Here is an 18,743-nt window from a genome sequence, read left to right as displayed (position 1 = left end):
TTTTCTTATATTTTCTGTGGCATTTTCTGTTCCCCCATAAATTTTCTTCCATAGATTCTTTGCAGTGATTTTTGAGGTAATAAGTCCTCCGTACCAGTTCGACATCTTAAGTGATGCCAGTCGCTTCTAAACTTTTGTTCTTGTGTCTTCCATAATGGATCCTTGTTTTCTTTTCTTTATTTCCTTCAATAAATCTGTCCTCTCGGAATGTACAACATTACGTAACACGACTCTCTTGTGTTATACCCTGCTGGACACGACCGATATCCAAGACTGTCATCAGTCCCCAAAAATCAAAGTACAATGGTTGTTCAAACATTCCTCTGTGAACTCCACACGGCATATTCTCTGGCTTCTTCAAATCTTCATCACTGGTGCAACTTCACTATTGTATTATATTAGATCTTACCTTACTACGGTTATAATCCACCATACTTTCTTCATAATATTCCAATACCATTTTGTTTCCCGTAATAGATAATCTGTCTTTCGATGTATTTTCGTTACGCTTTGGCTCTTAGATTTATTTCCACTTATCAACACCACGCACTTGTATTTCATTTGAAGGGTTATTGAGGCATTTTTTTACTATCGATCTTCTACGCTCTATTTTAATATTTTTTCTTCATTAAACCCTTGTAAAGTACTAATGACTGGCCTGGCTTGCTATTAATTATAACTCTCCTGAGTAGTTCTAGAGTATAACAATAGCTAATGCAATTTATATTCCTTCTTTTTATTGGATGAAAACACGATGTGAGCCACACATTCCAGTGATCCTACTTCTATACCTTTAGTATCTTCAGGAACAACAAACATCCTTCCTCTTCCTTACCTACTATATGTGCTGCAACTGCGCTGGTGTCTTTCCTTGGCTGACAAAGTAAATATAGGCTGGCTCTCTCTCTCTCTCTCTCTCTCTCTCTCTCTCTCTCTCTCTCTCTCTCTCTCTCTCTCTCTCTCTCTCTGGATATTGCTCAGTTATTTCACATAGCGATTGCTTCTGATCTCTGTTCAAAATTAATCTGCATTACCACTTCATATTTTGATAGCTAGGCTGATCTAAATGGTTTTGTAGCTACTTCTCTGATCAAAACTTGACTATCAATGAGCTTTAGAAAATCAATAAACAGCAATTAACCTCGGTTTCTTCCCAGATTGTAAAGCAAAAGAACCCTTGCCTCTTCGTTATAAACATGGCCACACCTTGATAAAGGCACAAGGTATTTAAACCTACAAAGAGGTTTTTTTAGCTAGCAAAAACACTAGAAGCAAAGTGAAGAAACTTGTGACGCGCATTAGAGGAAAACCAGAGGACCTTTGCAAAATCAAACTTGCCGCCCCGAGTTATCGATTGGACACCATCTAGTGGCTGCAAGAAGAACTACACTTCACAGCTGTCAAAAATGGCTCTCAAGGAATTAGTAGGGCGAAGTAAGTATTCAGATCGAGTTTTTTTGTCTTTTGACGTGTTTGAGCGATTCATGAATGTTGACTGGTTGTAATGATACCAAATACTTGCATGTTTAAGCCAGGACGTGGGATAAAATGGATGGTGCTTGAGACGGGGTGGAGGAAGTGGGAGGTATTGAGCGTCGTCTGCTGTTGAGTCAGCCCTGCCAAACTTGACGTACAATAAAGTGTTGCTTTATTTTCCCGTTATATTTGAAGACGTTGCTCAGGGTTGTCACTTTTGTGACTGCCAGAGATTCTCCCAGTTCCAAATTTTCACAATTTTTCGTTGTTATGTTAGGTTTGTGTGGAGAGTGTGACATTGCCCAATGTTTCGTATCGCTGGTCGTGAAAGTTTTTTCTTTTGTTTAATTGGTCAAGGTTTTCTGTTAGTTAGCTGGATTTGCTCTTCTTTTAACCAGGTTAAAACCCCATTTACATCGTTAGGTAATTCAATAATGAAACAAAGTCTCCCTGGAAAACCTAACCTGTAGCCTAGCTAACTCCCAGTAGGCTAGGATAGCGTTGCCTTTGCCATACGAATTGTTATCGAAATGACCCTACATTAGGCAATGACGCTAGCCCCCAGAATATGTATCCATTTTATAAGGATATCCATCCTTTGTGTGTTATGTAATTTATTTAGGTAGGACTTAGGCCTAGTCAGGATATGAGAAGTAGAGGGGTATTGGGTAGGCCTAATTCATTCTTTATAACAAATATGAACGGTCATATATTCTTGAAATGGTTAGGGAAGTCTGCTGTAGATCTGGACTGCAGCTTCGTCTAGATCATATTTAAACTAGAGGTAACAGTTTAGGGAAGACTTGTGTTTTGTAAGCTAGATTGTTGTTTTTCTGTTAACATTTTTATGTCTCTGCTTGTGAGGTAAGTTCTGTATCCCTTGGTGCTTAAACAGTGACTTCAAAATTTTAAGTGTACACATTTAATACCGTTAGTCGCATGTTAACTAAATAATTTTAAGGACTGACATTGTGCACTGACTGTGATGGAGGAAATTAGGGTCAATCTTTTAATAACAAGGCTACATAGGCTCTGTTTTAGCTTTATAAGAGAATGTAAATTATGCTAGTGTACAAGTTGTTCTTATAGAATATAAAATGGCTAGGTAGGACATACAGCCCTAGGTGGGTTAGCTGAAGATGCACATTGATTAGCAGGGAAAATAAAAATTTACAATGATTATGCTTCACTTTCCACCCCTCCACATCAAATAGAAGTCAGTACTCTACTGTATGATGTATTTCAGGAAGTTTGAGTCATTATGTTTTGTCAGTATCTTTCAAATCAATCGATTTATTGGTATGGTGCTTTGAAATAGAGTTTCTCACACCCTCCCCTAAGTTTTGATAAAAAGTTCCATGTCCAAACAGATTTTAAAGGCATTTTACTCTTGAATTTTAGGACATAGCCAAACCTAGCCAGTCAAGATTCACGCATTCATTCAGATAAGCATTCTTGGGGCAAGGGAGCCAATTGGGTGGAGTTGCCTCCCACCTGGGGTAACTACGTAGGCAATGATGTATCTTGGAGTTACCTGCTCGTTACGGCAATTCACCCGCTGATGCAATAAGGATGTAGACAAAGCCCCGCCTACGTGGGAGATTTGGGGGGAAGTGAGCAGACCTTCTCTTTCTCTTGTCCTTGTTCTCTCCTATCACCCGATTCATTCCTAGACCTCTTCTCTCTCTTGTCCTCTCTCTCTCTCTCTCTCTCTCTCTCTCTCTCTCTCTCTCTCTCCAGTATTGTTATGTAATGGAATGTTTTCAGGCACATATTAGCATTGCAATTTTTCAACTGAGCAGTGTAGGATGAAATGAGCTAACAATCTACATGGTTATACAGAATTTAGGTTCCGAAATCTTTGGAGTTGAAGAATGAAATGTCGGGTTAAACGATGGGTTTATCACTTGTCTATCCAGTAACTACAGAGAAGTTTGTCTCATCACTGTTCAGAGTTATGGCTTACTTGTTGAAATGGTTATAAACTGTTCCGTGATTTTAACCTATTATTTTTTATTATATAGGTAGAACAGTGAATTTAGAATAAACATGAAATAACTTTTCATAACAAAATTATGTGAGTAAAATAAAAACAATCACATTCATGAAGAAAGCAACATATGTTATGGGGTGTAATGACGTCAAAGAAGAGTAGGGAGAAGACTGGTGGAGTCAAAGAGGAAGGTTGGGGGTAGTGAGGAATTGACTATAGGTAGATACTCAGGACAAGTTCAGTATTACCCAAGCTCGTATGTCCGAAAGCATTAATCAGTTTGCTGGCTACCCCATCAAATTCAAGAGTAAAGTGCCTGAAAAAGCTGAATTTGGACATTGAATTTATTACCAAAAATTAGGGGAGGGTGTGAAATACACTGTTGCAAAGTAACGCACCGATAAATGGCAAAAAACAATGACTCAGACTTCCTGAAATACTTAGTATGTTAGATTACCATAGGTTAGGGTATGATGTATCCCTGTGATTACATAGGTTAGGGTATGATGTATCCCTGTGATTACTTTTGCAACATTTTTAGCATTTAAGACCTTTGAAGTATAGTAACTCTGTTTTGTTCATACTTCATTTCTCTAGCTTAGCAAGACACATGGAAGGTCATATTATATTAGGCTGTAAAAGGATTACATTAGGCTATGTAGCATCATCAGCCCTTCTAATTCCATAGGCTGGTCAGGCTGTTAAGATAGTCCAAGGGTATCATTGTTGCTCTGTTTCCATTTTATTAGCACATCGGAAAAATAACTGTCTTTTTTTATGTTACCTTATATGGCATCTTGAGAGCAATGAGGCTTTGTTATTACTCAAGGCTATTTCAGTTTAACATGTTGCCTTATGACAGATAAGTGAAAAGCAAGTCTTGGTGTTAGGTAAGATAATTTGGACTTCATTTCCTTTAGAAAACTGAAGATCGAATTTCAACCTGGTAGGAATGTACAGTATTGTAGAAGAATGATGAAAATACCTAGATCAGTAATATTTGATTGAAAGTACATTATATGATCTAAAGTTTACTCAGAATAGGTTATAGATTAGTATAGTATCTGTGTCACAAGTTAAGCAGTGCAGTTCCTATGGTAAATTAGAAATGCTGAGTTAAGCTATTGCCTAGTTCTTACTGAAGGTTTTTTATACTTTTGGGAAAAATGCCTACTTTAGATCTGAATAAAAACTGATGCTTCTCACAAATTCATAATTGATAAATTTCCAGTAAGTTTACTATTGTTTGTTTCATTTAGGCCACTCACTATTGAAAGATTCTCTCTCCCCACACCTTTTTCAGTTGTATGAGGCAAGTAAAAGTATACACTTTTGCTCATTTCTTACTTATCATCAGTGAATTATTGACTAATTACTTGGTAACCATCAAGACAGCAGGTTGTGAATTTTTTATTCCTAGTATCCTAACTTATGTCACATATAGTTGTGCATTCATTATTTTAGTATGTACAGTTTTTTTTACATATGTTCCTTGGAAGTTTTCGTGGTTGAGTACTAATGGATGTAAGCCAAAGATAATCTGTAATAGATATTTGGACAAAAAGATGTCTTATTCTGCAAGAGATAGATTTCTTAGTTACAATTTTTCATTGACATTATCATATGAAAAAGTGGTGGGCGAGTTATTTTCAACTTCGTTATAACACTGCACTGTATGCCCTAGAGCCAGCGTTTCTGGTGTGCTAGACAATGGTATATTTTCTTATTTTATATATGTTTAGCCAGGGTAGAGTAGTGGTAAATGAAGGTTTTGCTGTGCCTGGTTCCAACTGCAGCCTCACTTAGCCAACTTGTATCGTCATAGTTTTTCCTCAAAGTTCTCTATAGGCTTAGATTTTGTATGACTAGGCAATAATGTGATTCCACATAAGGAACTAAAGCTATTCATCCAAAATACTGTAACAGTGTTATTGTTTATGTTTTTGCTTTGATTACTTTGCAATGCTTTCCGTTTTCATTTCATAGCTGATTTTGTTTTAAAAATGATCAATAGTTTTGTTTGTGTAATCTTAAATATAAATAACTGGATCTTTTATCAAAAATCTTGATCAAATTAAATGATAAAGAATGGGTTGTCACTAGCACAGGGAGTAGCCTTACATGTAGACCCCAAACAAACATGAGTTATTTGAATATTAGTGGAATGTCATGCTGTATTTCTGTGTAGTTATTTGAATATTAGTGTAATGCTGTACAGTACTGTATTTCCATTTACGCATTACCTGTATGATATGGGTGTCTGGCTTCTCAAGTATGGTACCCTGTGACTTTTTCTACCTTCTCATCTTTCTTGTTAAGTTTATAGTAGGGGAACCATATTACAGTATTGCAATTTTTTTACTTTTATCTAACCTGTGGACCTAAAGTTTAGGTTATGGCACCTTCAACCTTTAGGTAGGTTATGTGAGTTTATGTAAATTTTTTTTATAGCTTAATGCAACCCCAACCCTGACTTCTAAACAGATTACATTTGGCCCCAAAAGTTATGATTTCTCTCTGGCTAACTGGAAACATTTATACTTTACCATTTGTGCTATATTTCATTTCTGAATAGTCTTTAGATTGCCGTAGGGTAAATTGTCAAGGGGTGGGTTATGTTTCAGACAGACAAGTATTTACAGGTACTGAATTTTGGATTGTATTCTGTCACCCCCCTAAACTGTTGTTAGCTCTGTGGAGTTACGCCTTGTTTGATCATGTGCATTCCAAGATGTAGTGAAGAAGTTTGTAACTGCAGCAGCTTTTACCTCTTGGTTTGCTGGGGAGGGGAGAAGGTTTAAGAAATGGTTTTCACTCAAGCCCAGAAAGACTGCTGCCACACCATTTAATGGAAGAAAACTAATGCAGAGAAAAATATGGTTTTTAAATTCCATTTTGGTCTTCATGAAATAGCATGTTTTAAAAATGGATTTTTATATAGGCTGAGTAACTTACCAAGTACCGGTAATTGCATTGCTATTCGTTCCTACTTTTTGCGGCAGCTTAAGTTTTAAAATTTCTGGGTAGCGTTCATATTGTTTTGGTGTAGGTAACAGACCCTGCCCATTTCGGGGAAGAATAGGTACAACTGGCTTGGATAAGCAATTTGTTCCTGCCATTCGTCGACTGAACATCAGTCACTGGGTTAGTTTTTGTTTTGATTTGTTTTCACTGGTTGTTTGCCGACATTGCTGAATTTGGTGAAGTACATCATAGTTTTTGGTAGTGCTAATCAGCTTTTTTCATTAATTGTGACTGGATATGTCAGACTCAGGTGCCCATAGTATTAGATGTTGCAGCAAGGGCTGCAAGATGAGACTGACATCTGCTAAGTATGATACTCATATAATATCTGCCCCTCTTGTAGAGGGCAAAACTGTTCTCCTGACATTAACTGTGACGAGTGTGAGGAGTGGGATCAGGGAAAATGGAAGACTTTAAGTTTGCATTAGGAAGACTTCAAAGAGACAGAGAGAGAAAGGCTCCAGAGATGTCTGTCCTTTCGACTCCCATGACGGTTTTTTCCCCTATTCCAACTCCTTTACCTGGCTCCCTACCTTCCAAGCCCAGTGCCTTAGCCAGCCTTAAAGCCAGAGTAGATAAGAAATTTAGTGTTATGGTAAATACCCTAACCCAACTGGGCGTTTCCGTTAAGATCTTGATGAATCAGTTGAGTGCAAAAAGTGGCGTGTCAGTGAAGGAGGTGGCTACTCATCCTGCCGACACTCCTAGACCTAGGTCCCTGTGAAACTCCCCTAAACCTGGGAGGAGGCAGACCGAACGTCCAAGGGAGGTCGGTGGGGTTTGCCCACGGGTAGTTGCCCCCTCAATAGTGTCCCGGCGACACTCCTAGACCTAGGTCACTGTCAAACTCCCCTAAACCTGGAAGGAGGCAAACCGAACATCCAAGGGAGGTCAGTGGGGTTTGCCCACGGGTAGTTGCCCCCCTCAGTCGAGCCTGTTGACCGTTCCCAGGACTCGCCGGACAGCCATTGGAAAGGAGTCCGAGAGGATGTGCACGCTTTATTGTTAAGTGGTTCTGATTCCAGTGTGGATAGGAGACGCAGTCAGCACTTTTCCGACATTTCCAGACCGTCAAAAATGTCGGCAGCTCCTGAACATGTTCCTCCGCACCCTTGTAAGCGTTCCAGGGTTCTGGTTCTGAGTCCTGAACCTTCTTGTGGCTTCTGGAACCAAGAAGACGCCCCTATGTCAACCGAGCTTTTTATATAAGTAACTTACCAAGTAATTACATAGGTATTGGTTCCCGAAGCTACGGCAGCTTAAAAATTCAAAATTTGCTCGGTGGCGCTGTTATCATTAGTGTGTAGGTGACAATGTCCCGCCCACCATCCGGGACTGGAGGAAACAACCCAGCGGAGAGCTCAATTCGTTTTCTGCTGGCTTCCGGTTAACATCGGAAGTTTTCACGCAGCTGCTTCTTCGCTTTTTGGCTTTTTCTTTGCACGAATTTGGTGAAGTATTCAGAATTTGTAGCTTTGTGGCTTGCTACCATTGTTGAATTGTTGTTCAAGTTAACTTTAGATTATTTAGTTAACGATGTCGGATTCCAGTTCATCTAGTACTCGCATTTGTTTTTAGGGTTGTAGAACTAGGCTAACTAAGCTTTCATACGATTCTCATACAAAATGCACTAAATATAGGGGGCAAGAATGTAGTAAGGATAATACTTGCATAGAGTGTTAGGATTGGGAGGATAAAAATGGAAAACCTTGAAATCTCATCTAGAGAAATTAGGAAGAGATAAGAAGAGGAAAGCAGCCATTAGGGCTGAAAATGTAGGGGATGACAGAACTACCACTCCTCCAATTCCACCTTCTTCTCCTATCCTAAATCCTCCTACTTTACCATCTACTCCTGTTCCAGGTTTCCATGATTCTGATCTTAGTGCCATTGCCAGCCTCGAATCAAGGTTCGATCAGAAATTTAGTGTAGTATCTAGTACTATTATGGAAATGGGATCAGCTATTAAATCTCTAATGGAGAAAAATGTAAGTATTGACAGTGCAGTGAGAAGTGATAGTGCTGTGAATAATGAGGTGGCTGTCCATCCCACCAGTGCTCCTAGACGAAGGTCACTGTCCTGCTCCCCTGCACCGGGGAGAAGACATACCGGAGGTCCAAGGAAGGCTGGGGGGTTTGCCCATGGGCAGTCCCCACCCCCACCCCACCCGTTGAGCCTTTCGTGCGCTCCCAGGCTTTGACTAAACGGCATTAGAAAGGCGCTCCTATGCATCAACTTTCTTCTGATTCGGAATCTTTCAGTCCACACAAGAAGCCATATCGCTTCTTCGCGCCCACTCAAGAAATGTGTGGATATTAGCAACTCTTCTCCCCTGGCTGTCAAGAGGTACAGGGAGACTAGCCTACAGCCTTCCTGCAGTTTTCGAGTCCAGCCTGATTCTCCTGCTCATCGTCATCATTTCTTCAGAGACAGTCCTGAGTGCTATAAGCGTTCTAAGCGCCTGACTTCTTCCGATCGCCGAGCGCCCTCCGACTCACGCCAGACTTCCGCTGATGAGTGCCCCGCACGCGCCACCTCACATCAGAATGCCACTGATGAGCGCCCGGTCCCTGCCATCTCGTGCCAGAATACAGCTGATGAGCACCCGGCACCCAGCGTCTCGCACCAGACTTCTGCTCTAGAGCGCCTGGCGCCAGCTCCCGAACTTTCGACACCAACAGCCGAACTCCTAGCTTCTGCTTTTGGAGCCCATGCACCCTCTCCTGTTATTCTCTCTTTCTCATCAGTCCAGTTGACCGAGCTTATGGGTTTTTTGAAGAAATCCTCTTCTGCTCCATAGTCCAAGGATAAATCATTGTCTCCTATCTCTTTGTAGGAGGAAGAGATTGTTCAGGTTTCTACAATTGCCTTTTTATGGTTCCAAAGGCCTCGGGGGGCTGGAGGCCTGTTCTGGATGTCAGCGCCTTGAATGTGTTTGTACTGAAGATGAAGTTTCATATGGAGACCATTCGGTCACGTCCTCAGTACAACAGGGGGACTGGATGGTCATCCTGGATATGCAGGATGCGTATTTTCACGTCCCTGTTCATCCAGACTCAAGAAAATTTCTACTCTTCATTTTTCAGGAAAGGATACTACAGTTCTGGCCCTATGCTTTGGCTTATCAACGGCTCCTCAAGTTTTCACACGAATCCTTGCTCCTCTGGGGAATTGGCTTCACCTTCTGGGAATCAACATCAGCTTATATCTAGATGATTGGCTTCTCCTGCTCGCCGTCAGAGGAAAAGTGTACAGAGGACTTGAGAAGAACTATTCGCCTGACACAGGAGTTAGTCTTTCCATGTATTGCTCGCCAGTTCTGGACCCTCTGGCTTTAACAACAGACGCAATGCTCCAGGACTGGTCTGACCTGGGCATGTATGCCTTTCTGCCATTCAGTATGGTGAGGGAAGTCATCAGCATGTTTCAGTCTCACAGCAACTCATAGATGATGCTAGTGGCCCCATTTTGGCCACAGAGGGAATGGTTCCCGGACCTTCTAAGCCTCTTAGTGGACTTCCCAAGACTTCTTCCACAGCATTGAAGTCTTCTCAAACAACCTTATTTCCTCCGCTATCATCAAGGTTTGTCCACTCTTGCTCTGACAGGCTTCAGATTGTCAGGAAGCTTGTCAGAGCGAAAGGATTTTCAATGGCAGCTGCGAAGGCTATTGCCAACTGCAGATGACAGTCTTCATCCAACGTCTACCAGGCTAAGTGGTCAATTTTTCGTGACTGGTGTCGAAGACACAGTATCTTGTCTTCTAAGACCACTTTAGCTCAAATAGCCGATTTTTTAATCTTCTGGAAGTCTTCTCGGGGACTCGCGACTTCGACTATTAAAGACTATAGATCCATGCTCAATTCTGTCGTTAGGCACAGAGGTTCGGATCTTGCAACAAGTCAGGATCTTAGTGACTTGATTAAATCTTTCGATACTTCAAGGGAACACAGACTACCTTTTATTCCTTGGAACCTAGACATCTTGCTTTTGGCTCTCATGGCCTTCCTTTGATCCTCTTCATTCATCTTCTTTGAGAGACTTAACAAAGAAGACTTCTTGATGGTTGCTCTAGCGACAGCCAAAAGAGTTAGTGAATTACAGGCCATGGACAAGCAGGTTGACTTTTCACAAGGTGATGCGGTCTGCATGTTTACCCTTGGGTTTCTTGTGAAGAACGAAACCCCAGCCACTCCTTGGCCCCGTTCGTTCTCTATCAAGAACCTTACAGATATCCTGGGACCTACAGACCAGGAGAGAGTTCTCCGTCCACAGGGGAATTCAGGAAGAGGCCTTACCTTTGCTGAAAGTTAATGCCCACAAAGTCCGGGCGGTTCCCACTTCACTGGCTTTTAAATGCCAGTTGGCTATACTTCAATCTAATCTACTAGAAACCAGTACATTAGGGCCATTTTCCATGGCTGGCTTGGTACTTGTGGGGGGGAGGAAGGGTAGGAGCATGTTTCCTTTTTTCCATTTCCTTGTCTTTATTTTTGATGATCGAGTTATGGAACCTTTGGGTACTATGTACCTGGGGTACCCACCAGTCATTATCTCCTTTTGGTTGGGTTTGGTATTTTATGTAAGGTGTAGGTAACAATATTCAGTCAAAAAAATTTTTCTTGTACTGCGCCCAGGGCAAGGGCATATTCTTTTGTATAACGCTTTGGCAACCCTCGGAGTACTCCTTGTCAGCGAAGCGCCCACTAAAGTAAAGGCGATTCTCAGCTTTACAGCTGCGCCACTACAGGTCGATGATGAGCACTGACCAGAGGCAGTACCCATCTGTGGTAGCTCTCTTTCAACAGGTAAGGTTACAACAAGCATTGTCCAACGTTGGCTACCTATCTATTTCGAATTCGTCTCCATTACTGAGTGTTTTTGAGTTGTTAGTGTCCATGTATCCCACCTCCTTTCTCTGTGGGATTCAGCACTGTAATTACTTGATACTCATATAAAAATGACATTTTTATAGTAAAGTTTTATATAAACTTACCAAGTAATTACATGATCGGAGCTCTCCCGCCTCCCCTCTAATGGACATTATGCATGAACAAATTGAATACCTGAGCCGTTTTTACCTGTTCTTCCCCGAAAGTGGGTGGGGTCTGTTACCTACACCAAAACAGTATGAGCGCTACCGCAAAATTTTAAAACTTAAGCTGCCACGAAAAGTGGGAACTAATAGTAATGTAATTACTAGGTAAGTATATATAAAACTTTATTTTATTATAAAAATGTCATTTTAGCAGATGGATTAAGTTGAGGACAATATTGTTCTATATTTAATATAGGTACTTTGCTTAGTTCTTCTGATTCTTATCTCTAAAGGATTTCATCAGGTTTAGGTGCAAGGCCAGGAGTTCTTTGTCGTTTTTTTGTTTGTCATCATAGCTGAATGTATGGTTTAAGCAACTATAAATCAGTTGGTTTAGAGAAAATTTTTTTGCAAAGAAAAACCCATCAGTCTGCACTAGCCTTTTGCACTGTCAGACACATTCCAAAAAAGAAGAGGAGCCCCTTTTACCTAGCTGGACATGCATCCATGGAAATCAGCTGCCATAGTGTTGGTCACTTCACTCCTTGTGTGTTTTGCAGTGTCACTGCTGTGCTCTGATGGTTTGATATGTTTCACTCGATTTTCTTTAAATTTAATGGCACTTCTGTTGTTATCAGTAATTTTGATTTAGAATGTAGTCTTGTTTGCAAGAATTGGCCTTTGCGATCATTTTTTCTGTGGCCTGTATCTCCTTTAAATATTCCATAATGATTATTTACTTCACTGGCCAAAACTGTTGTCTAGGTTCTGCATAGCTTGAGGCTTGATTGTTTGGTCTAATTTTTGGGTTAGCTAGATCATTTTGTGACTAGTCCCAACTTCAGGGAATTGGATGGGGTTGGAGGGATTCATAATCATCATAGTATTCAGCTGAGGGAAGACCCTGGCTTTCATGCAAAATATTAAAAGAGCTACCTTGGTACATCTTTGTAAATTCAGCACCAGAAATTTTTTCTGCTCTACTTGGTTTGTGTGGAAAATCCAAGCAAGAACTGCATCTTATCTAGCCAAGTATTACAGACTGAAGATGGACACTATTTTTTTTATTCCATCTAAAGATATCTTCCAATTAACCTGTTTCATCTGCCTGGCCAGCTAAGCTTGGATTAACAGATCCTATCCCATGCAGAGCCATTACCATAAGGACAGATGTCATACTGACAAAATCAGGTAATACAGTACGTACACAATACTTGTTGGCCATTCTAAGCATCCATGATATTTCAGTTGGATCCACTCGTCTAAGTTTTAGACCTAACATGGCAGTTAGTTGCCTTATCCAGTGAATTTAGCTCAAATATGTGCTCTACTAGCCGTGGGTTTGCTCTAGGGCAGGGTGTTCAGTACATGGAGGAGTGAAGTTAAATTGAACACTGTTTATCCTCTTATGCTTAGGCCTATACAACATGGACAGAGGTAACCACCTCTAGTGGAGCTGATTTCAATGGATGCCTGCCTGGTTTGGTGAGAAGACTATGCTCTGAAGGAGCTGCTGACTTCAGCAAAGGCTAATACTTTATAAGCTGAATTTTGTTTTATAAAAAGAAAAATTGGTGTCCCAGACACCTCACTTTTGTGGAAGCTTTTGGAAAACTGCAGTTTGTGCCTAGTACATTATGCGTTTGAAGAAACTTATTTATTGAAGCCCTTCTACTTCCATAGGTATACACAGTATTACTTTATGGGATTTTGGTGAATTAGGTAATGTTGGATAAAATCAATCCTTGATTTTTAACAGGCTTTCTCTTCACCTTGTTATATTTATGTGCCCATTTAGAGCCCTCTGAAGGCTGGACAAGATATAGTTTTATTGGAAATTATCTTTGTATTTTTAGTAGAGTTTTACATACCAGCTCGTCACGTCATACCTCATGCTTTGTGTATTAGTTGTTTTTCACCTAGGCAAATTTCAGATTCATAGTGCGTACAGTTATGCAGTGGAACAGGCTGTCACATAAAGAAAAAGGTGTTTTAGTAGATACCCCTATCTTTTTAAGGTTGTAATGTGTCATATCACCTGTTAGTCTGATGTGTATTTAAATATTGGTGCTCTACAGTCATGCTGTACCTGGAAGATGAATAGTTTTCCAAGTGCTGAGGTTTTTGGAAGTCATTTGCAGTATTTCAGTTTGTCTTCATATTTTTACATTCGAAACCTTTTCTGGGAAATGTAACCTTTTCTGGGAAAGTTGGTTTATGAAAGGCATTATTGAGTGCTTAACCAGAAGTGCATTTGACATTTATATATAGTAAAAAGTGTTTTGAAATTTGGCAAATTCTAAATTTGATTAATTTTACAGTGTGGTTAATTTGCTGAAGACTTGAAAGATGTCAGTCACAAAATAGTCTCTTTTGAGACAGAAAGGAGTTAAATGGTAAACCTGCGTAGCTTTCAAAGCAGCTCTTCAGTGTTTTCTAAGAAATGGTTGTCATATAACTCTTGTATATCTACTTTAATCTTGTTTTTGGTGAATATTTTTCTGAAGGACAGCAAGTCTAACCCTTAGGGTATATTAAGATACTATGGGGTAATATTGTGTAGACATCGTCGTATTTTTGTTCTGAAGTTCTGCCATTTTTCTAGTGTGTCAGTCTTTTAATGATTGTCAGGTTGATTATTAGTAAGCTGTGGCCCTCGGATAATTGTCACTGAAAGTTCTCAGAGAGAAAGACAAAATTTCAGATATTTTTAGTTGTAGATGGTAGCTCGCATTATATATTAGACAATTTAAAATTCTCATTTTGTTTAATGAGCAGTTTTAAAGTATATTTTGCATCTGTACAGGTATTTTGTATCCTTAATATAATGGCAAGTATAGGTAGGCAGGAAACGCTGACCATGGAGACTAAGAAAGAGTTATATTGTTCAAAGAGATGTGTTAAATTTGGTATTTTCACTGGGTTTGTCTACAAAATGTGTTTCAGTTTATTTTGAACTTTCGTCGCAAAGCACCACCTGAGTGTTTTTGATGGGTGGGTTAGCTAACTACAATACGGTAAGATATGTTGATTTCTCTGGCCTACATGTCATCCATGCTTGTTAGCCTCTCTCTCTCTCTCTCTCTCTCTCTCTCTCTCTCTCTCTCTCTCTCTCTCTCTCTCTCTCTCTTATGTAATACTGTATTTTGATTCACACCGCTTTTAATGCCTTTACTTTGTAAATGTGTTCTCCTTTTGTTTCCCATCTTCATAAAAAGTTTCCTTTCACTCATTAACTAAGTTTGCTTGAAGCAGTAAATGTTATGCGCATGTATATTAGTTTGGCAAGGGGTTTTATTGTTGGAAGTACGTAAATGTTTTCCAAAGAACACTCAAAAGTGGAAATGGTGAGGATAAGAGTTTTTTTTAGACTGTCTAGTAATGGAGATTGTTGAAGTAACGTTGCTAGGAAAAAAAGTTAAGTATACCTTAGTTTTACCAGACCACTTAGCTGAGGAAAAAATGATAATTGTTTGCCAGGAGACAAGAGGGTCAGCAAAGTCGTAGAGGTTGGAATAAGAAAAACTGGGTAAAAAATTTAGGGGTACATCTCAACAGAATCTTCAAGGAAAACTATCGTTTTTCGATCGTAAATGCTGTAAGAAAGATTAATTAGCAAATGGATCTTAGAATAAAAGATGAAAGTGGAGAGTTGAGTGGAAAGAGTTTGGAAGAGACAAAGAGTGAAGCAGTTTTTTGTAAATTTGGGAATGCTTGTAGAGGAGACTTGTGGATGTAAGAAGGGTGGGAAAAAGGCATTTCTATGAAGAACAGAAATGCGCCGATTGTTGATAGGAAAAGAAGTAGGAGGATGCGACGTAGTGTCGAAAGCTCATATTTGTTTTTTTATTGTGCTTAGACAAGGAAGAGAACTCATGTGGATAAGCTTAAATCACTTGCCTGTAGAAGTCGTAAAGGTGAAAGCTACCGTATATACAACATACCGAGTTCCAGAAAAGCTAATGACAGTATTGATAGGGCTGCATGTGTAGGGCATTTTAAGATTGATGGTGTGCAATGCCTTTGTTGAATATGATGTAATAAAAGTTTTTATGATGATACTGAAGCATGTAGATGGAAGAGCAACTGGTTTTCAGTAAACTGGATCAGTATAAATTTCCTGTATGTTGTGTAGAGTGAAAGATATTTATAGTAGTAGTGGATAGAGTGGAGTGATGAGAGAAGCCAGAGAAACGACAGATGTATAGAGTGCAGGGTTTTGGGACAAGAGGGAGTGTGGAGTGGCAGAGTTTTGCAGATGATGCATTGTTGATTGGAGATAGTGATAGAAACTTGTGATTGTGCTTGAAAGTGTTTGCAAGAGGAGAAAGTTCAGAGCGAACGTGAGCTTGAGTAAGGTTTCAATGGGGAAGGGAATCAAGAAGATGGAGCAAAAAAATGGGTGATGCAAAGAAGGTACCTGAGTACATGCCAGTCACTTGGACAAGAACAGTGCCTGTGTAAGCCAAACTTGACGTGTGGTGTGAAGGGACTGATGAACCATCTCCCTGAATATAAGAGAATTGTAAATGTTGAATGCAAATTAAAGAACAATTGTTTAAGTTACCGAAATGAATTGTTTGTGTAGAAATGCTGGGATAGGACGAGGAAGTGGCGGAAAAGCTACGGTGGTGAAAAGATGGACCAGAATGCGTTGAGAAGGCTTGGTTATGTGGAAAGAATAGAGAATGATTCATTGATGAAGCGTGTATCCCGTTTAATTCTGCGATATTGGAAGGAATGAGGAAAGCAAGACTTACGAAGTGCTGGATAGATGGCGGGAAGAGGTTTTGAAAAGTAAGGACCTCCGGCTAATATTTCGGACGCGCACACAAAATTTTGTAAGTGATGCAGTGTATGTTGGGGTTTTGACGTACCACTGATGAAGTTTCTGTGTAAGGCTTGGAAGTGGAAAATGTGAACATTATCTACACAAGAGGTTCATCCACAACTTCTCATCATTAACTCAGGGAAAAAAGACTAATTATGTGTCTATACAGCTTACCTGTAAGTCAGAGAATGTAGTAAATAATGATTGACTCTAACATCTTAGAAATTGGTTAATTAGTTTCTGAATAACTTTCAACGCTCTCAGTGCTGTGATAATTTTTCTCTCTCTCTCTCTCTCTCTCTCTCTCTCTCTCTCTCTCTCTCTCTCTCTCTCTCTCTCTCTCTCTCTCTCTCTTGATTGGTTATAGCATCAGAAATTCCCGGAATGAGAGAAACCCACAGAGATGTTCATTTATTAGTCTTTAGCTCAGACATCTCGGCAAGTAACTCGAGGAATTTTTAAATTGGCATCTTGCTCGAGGATCTGCTGAAATGAAAGGCCATCACTGATGCTGTGACATATTTTGAGGAGAGCCGAAGAAGGAGTGTGAAGACGAGAATATCCTGAAAGGTAATTGGGGTTTTTACGGAGCCGAGATTCTGAAATATGCTTAAAGTGACCTGGGATGCCGCCTCTGATGCTTTGTTCAGGCTACACGTTCTCGAGCAAGTAGTTGAAACTAACTAAATATCTCGTTGGTGTAGACACTAAAGACCTAGTTGGTTACATCACAGTAATCAAGGTTCGGCGAGATACCACTTTGTGATAGTTTTCGGAGATTCACGAACTTGGGTCATCCTTTGTAAAGCTTAGAAGTATAGCCTCCCTGCCCCTTTAGTTTTAGGAGCTCGTCTTGTATACTGTATAAGGTTGTACCCATATTGTTATAGTTTGAGGTAGTTCAAGAGATGGTCGAGACAGCATGCAGTCAGGTCTCGGGGCGTTACTTACCTAACCAATGCTCGGACCAAGTATTGGACAAGTGGTGAGAAAGGCTGGACGACGGCTGGTCTGAGCATGGGATTGATTACTAAAAGACTGTCCTTGTTCAGCAAGAATATAAAAAGATATATACAGTACACACACACACACACACACACACACACACACACACACACACACACACACACACACACACACACACACACACACACACACACATACATACATATATATATGATATGTACAGTATATATATTCATCTAAAATCATTCTGTTCGCTTTCTTGAACATACCCACACCAGTTACTGACTGGATAATTAACATAATTTCCAGGGTTTTCTTGTATTCATGCATTTGTACCAGTCGAGCCGACAGGACATGAATAGTAAGTGGAATATTAGTAGCCATTGACATGGTCCATGACGAAGAACCGTAGAAATCTTGATCAACTGTTGGGGATTCATGGGATGTGACAGATGTTTATGATAATTGACAAACAGTGAAATGATGTAGCTACGTAAGCTGCATGTTAGCAGGAGGTTGACACAGTTCGTAATCTGATTCGTAAATATATTGTATCATTTCGTGGGTGGGAATCGAGAAAACAAGAACCGTTAAAAATGAAAATTCGGTACATTTCGGGGTCACTTTTGTAAATGCGTGAAAGGGGTGTTAATCTTTCGAATATTACAAATATGTCGAATGTTAAAGTGAAGAAAGTACAAAGCTAGCCCTGACAAGATTTAACGATGGGAGAGTTGACAAATGCCAGTTGATTAGCGCGGCGTCTCTCGGATGTTCGGGAGAAGAGTTGTAAAATGTTGCCATGGTTACGATGACGCCATCACGACCACCTGTCCTTCAGAACTCCCCCGCATGCCGGCGGCTGCTTTAGCCTCAGGGCTTTTTTGTAGCTCCTTGTATGTAGGTGCTTAAATTAGCTCGATGACGCACGCTTCAGGTAAATTTAGCAGGGATAAAAACCCCAGACTTTAGAAGAAAGGAATGCGTCTGAATGATGCTCAGATTATGCAAGGAACATTGTGGGATATATTGCATGTCGGTTCAACCCGTGATAATGTTTCATACATATTGGAGGAATATATTTAGGGTAAATTTAGTCTTACCGCTTAAATAGAAATGCTTGGTTAAGTATATCTTAGTTTAACCAGACCACTGAGCTGATTAACAGCTCTCCTAGGGCTGGCCCGAAGGATTAGATTTATTTTTACGTGGCTAAGAACCAATTGGTTACCTAGCAACGGGACCTGTTTAAAAACTGGTAAATCTTGCTAAGTTTACAGATTTGTAGGAATATTTCTAAAATCAAAGAAAACGTAAAAGGATGTCAGTAGGAATTGGTGGTTATATGTAGATGCGTTTTTTCCATCAAAATTTACACCAAACCTTTTACCAGAATGTTATGTAAATTTTGAGG

General features: G+C 40.0%; 1 protein-coding gene across 3 annotated transcripts in view; it reads left to right on the top strand.

Annotated features, from left to right (window-relative positions):
* The window catches only part of Rop (Syntaxin-binding protein Rop), a 145,007-nt gene that overhangs the window by 63,047 nt on the left and 63,217 nt on the right, over positions 1 to 18,743 (top strand). For all 3 annotated transcript variants that reach the window (XM_067121822.1, XM_067121820.1, XM_067121821.1), the window contains exon 2: positions 1,158 to 1,434. In XM_067121822.1, the coding sequence (XP_066977923.1) occupies positions 1,407 to 1,434 (28 nt within the window). In that variant the 5' untranslated portion in view covers positions 1,158 to 1,406. The remainder of the gene's footprint in view (positions 1 to 1,157; positions 1,435 to 18,743) is intronic.

This window comes from Macrobrachium rosenbergii, chromosome 20 (assembly GCF_040412425.1).
Source record: "Macrobrachium rosenbergii isolate ZJJX-2024 chromosome 20, ASM4041242v1, whole genome shotgun sequence".
NCBI classification, from domain to species: domain Eukaryota; kingdom Metazoa; phylum Arthropoda; class Malacostraca; order Decapoda; family Palaemonidae; genus Macrobrachium; species Macrobrachium rosenbergii.
This window is presented reverse-complemented; position numbering and strand designations above follow the sequence as displayed.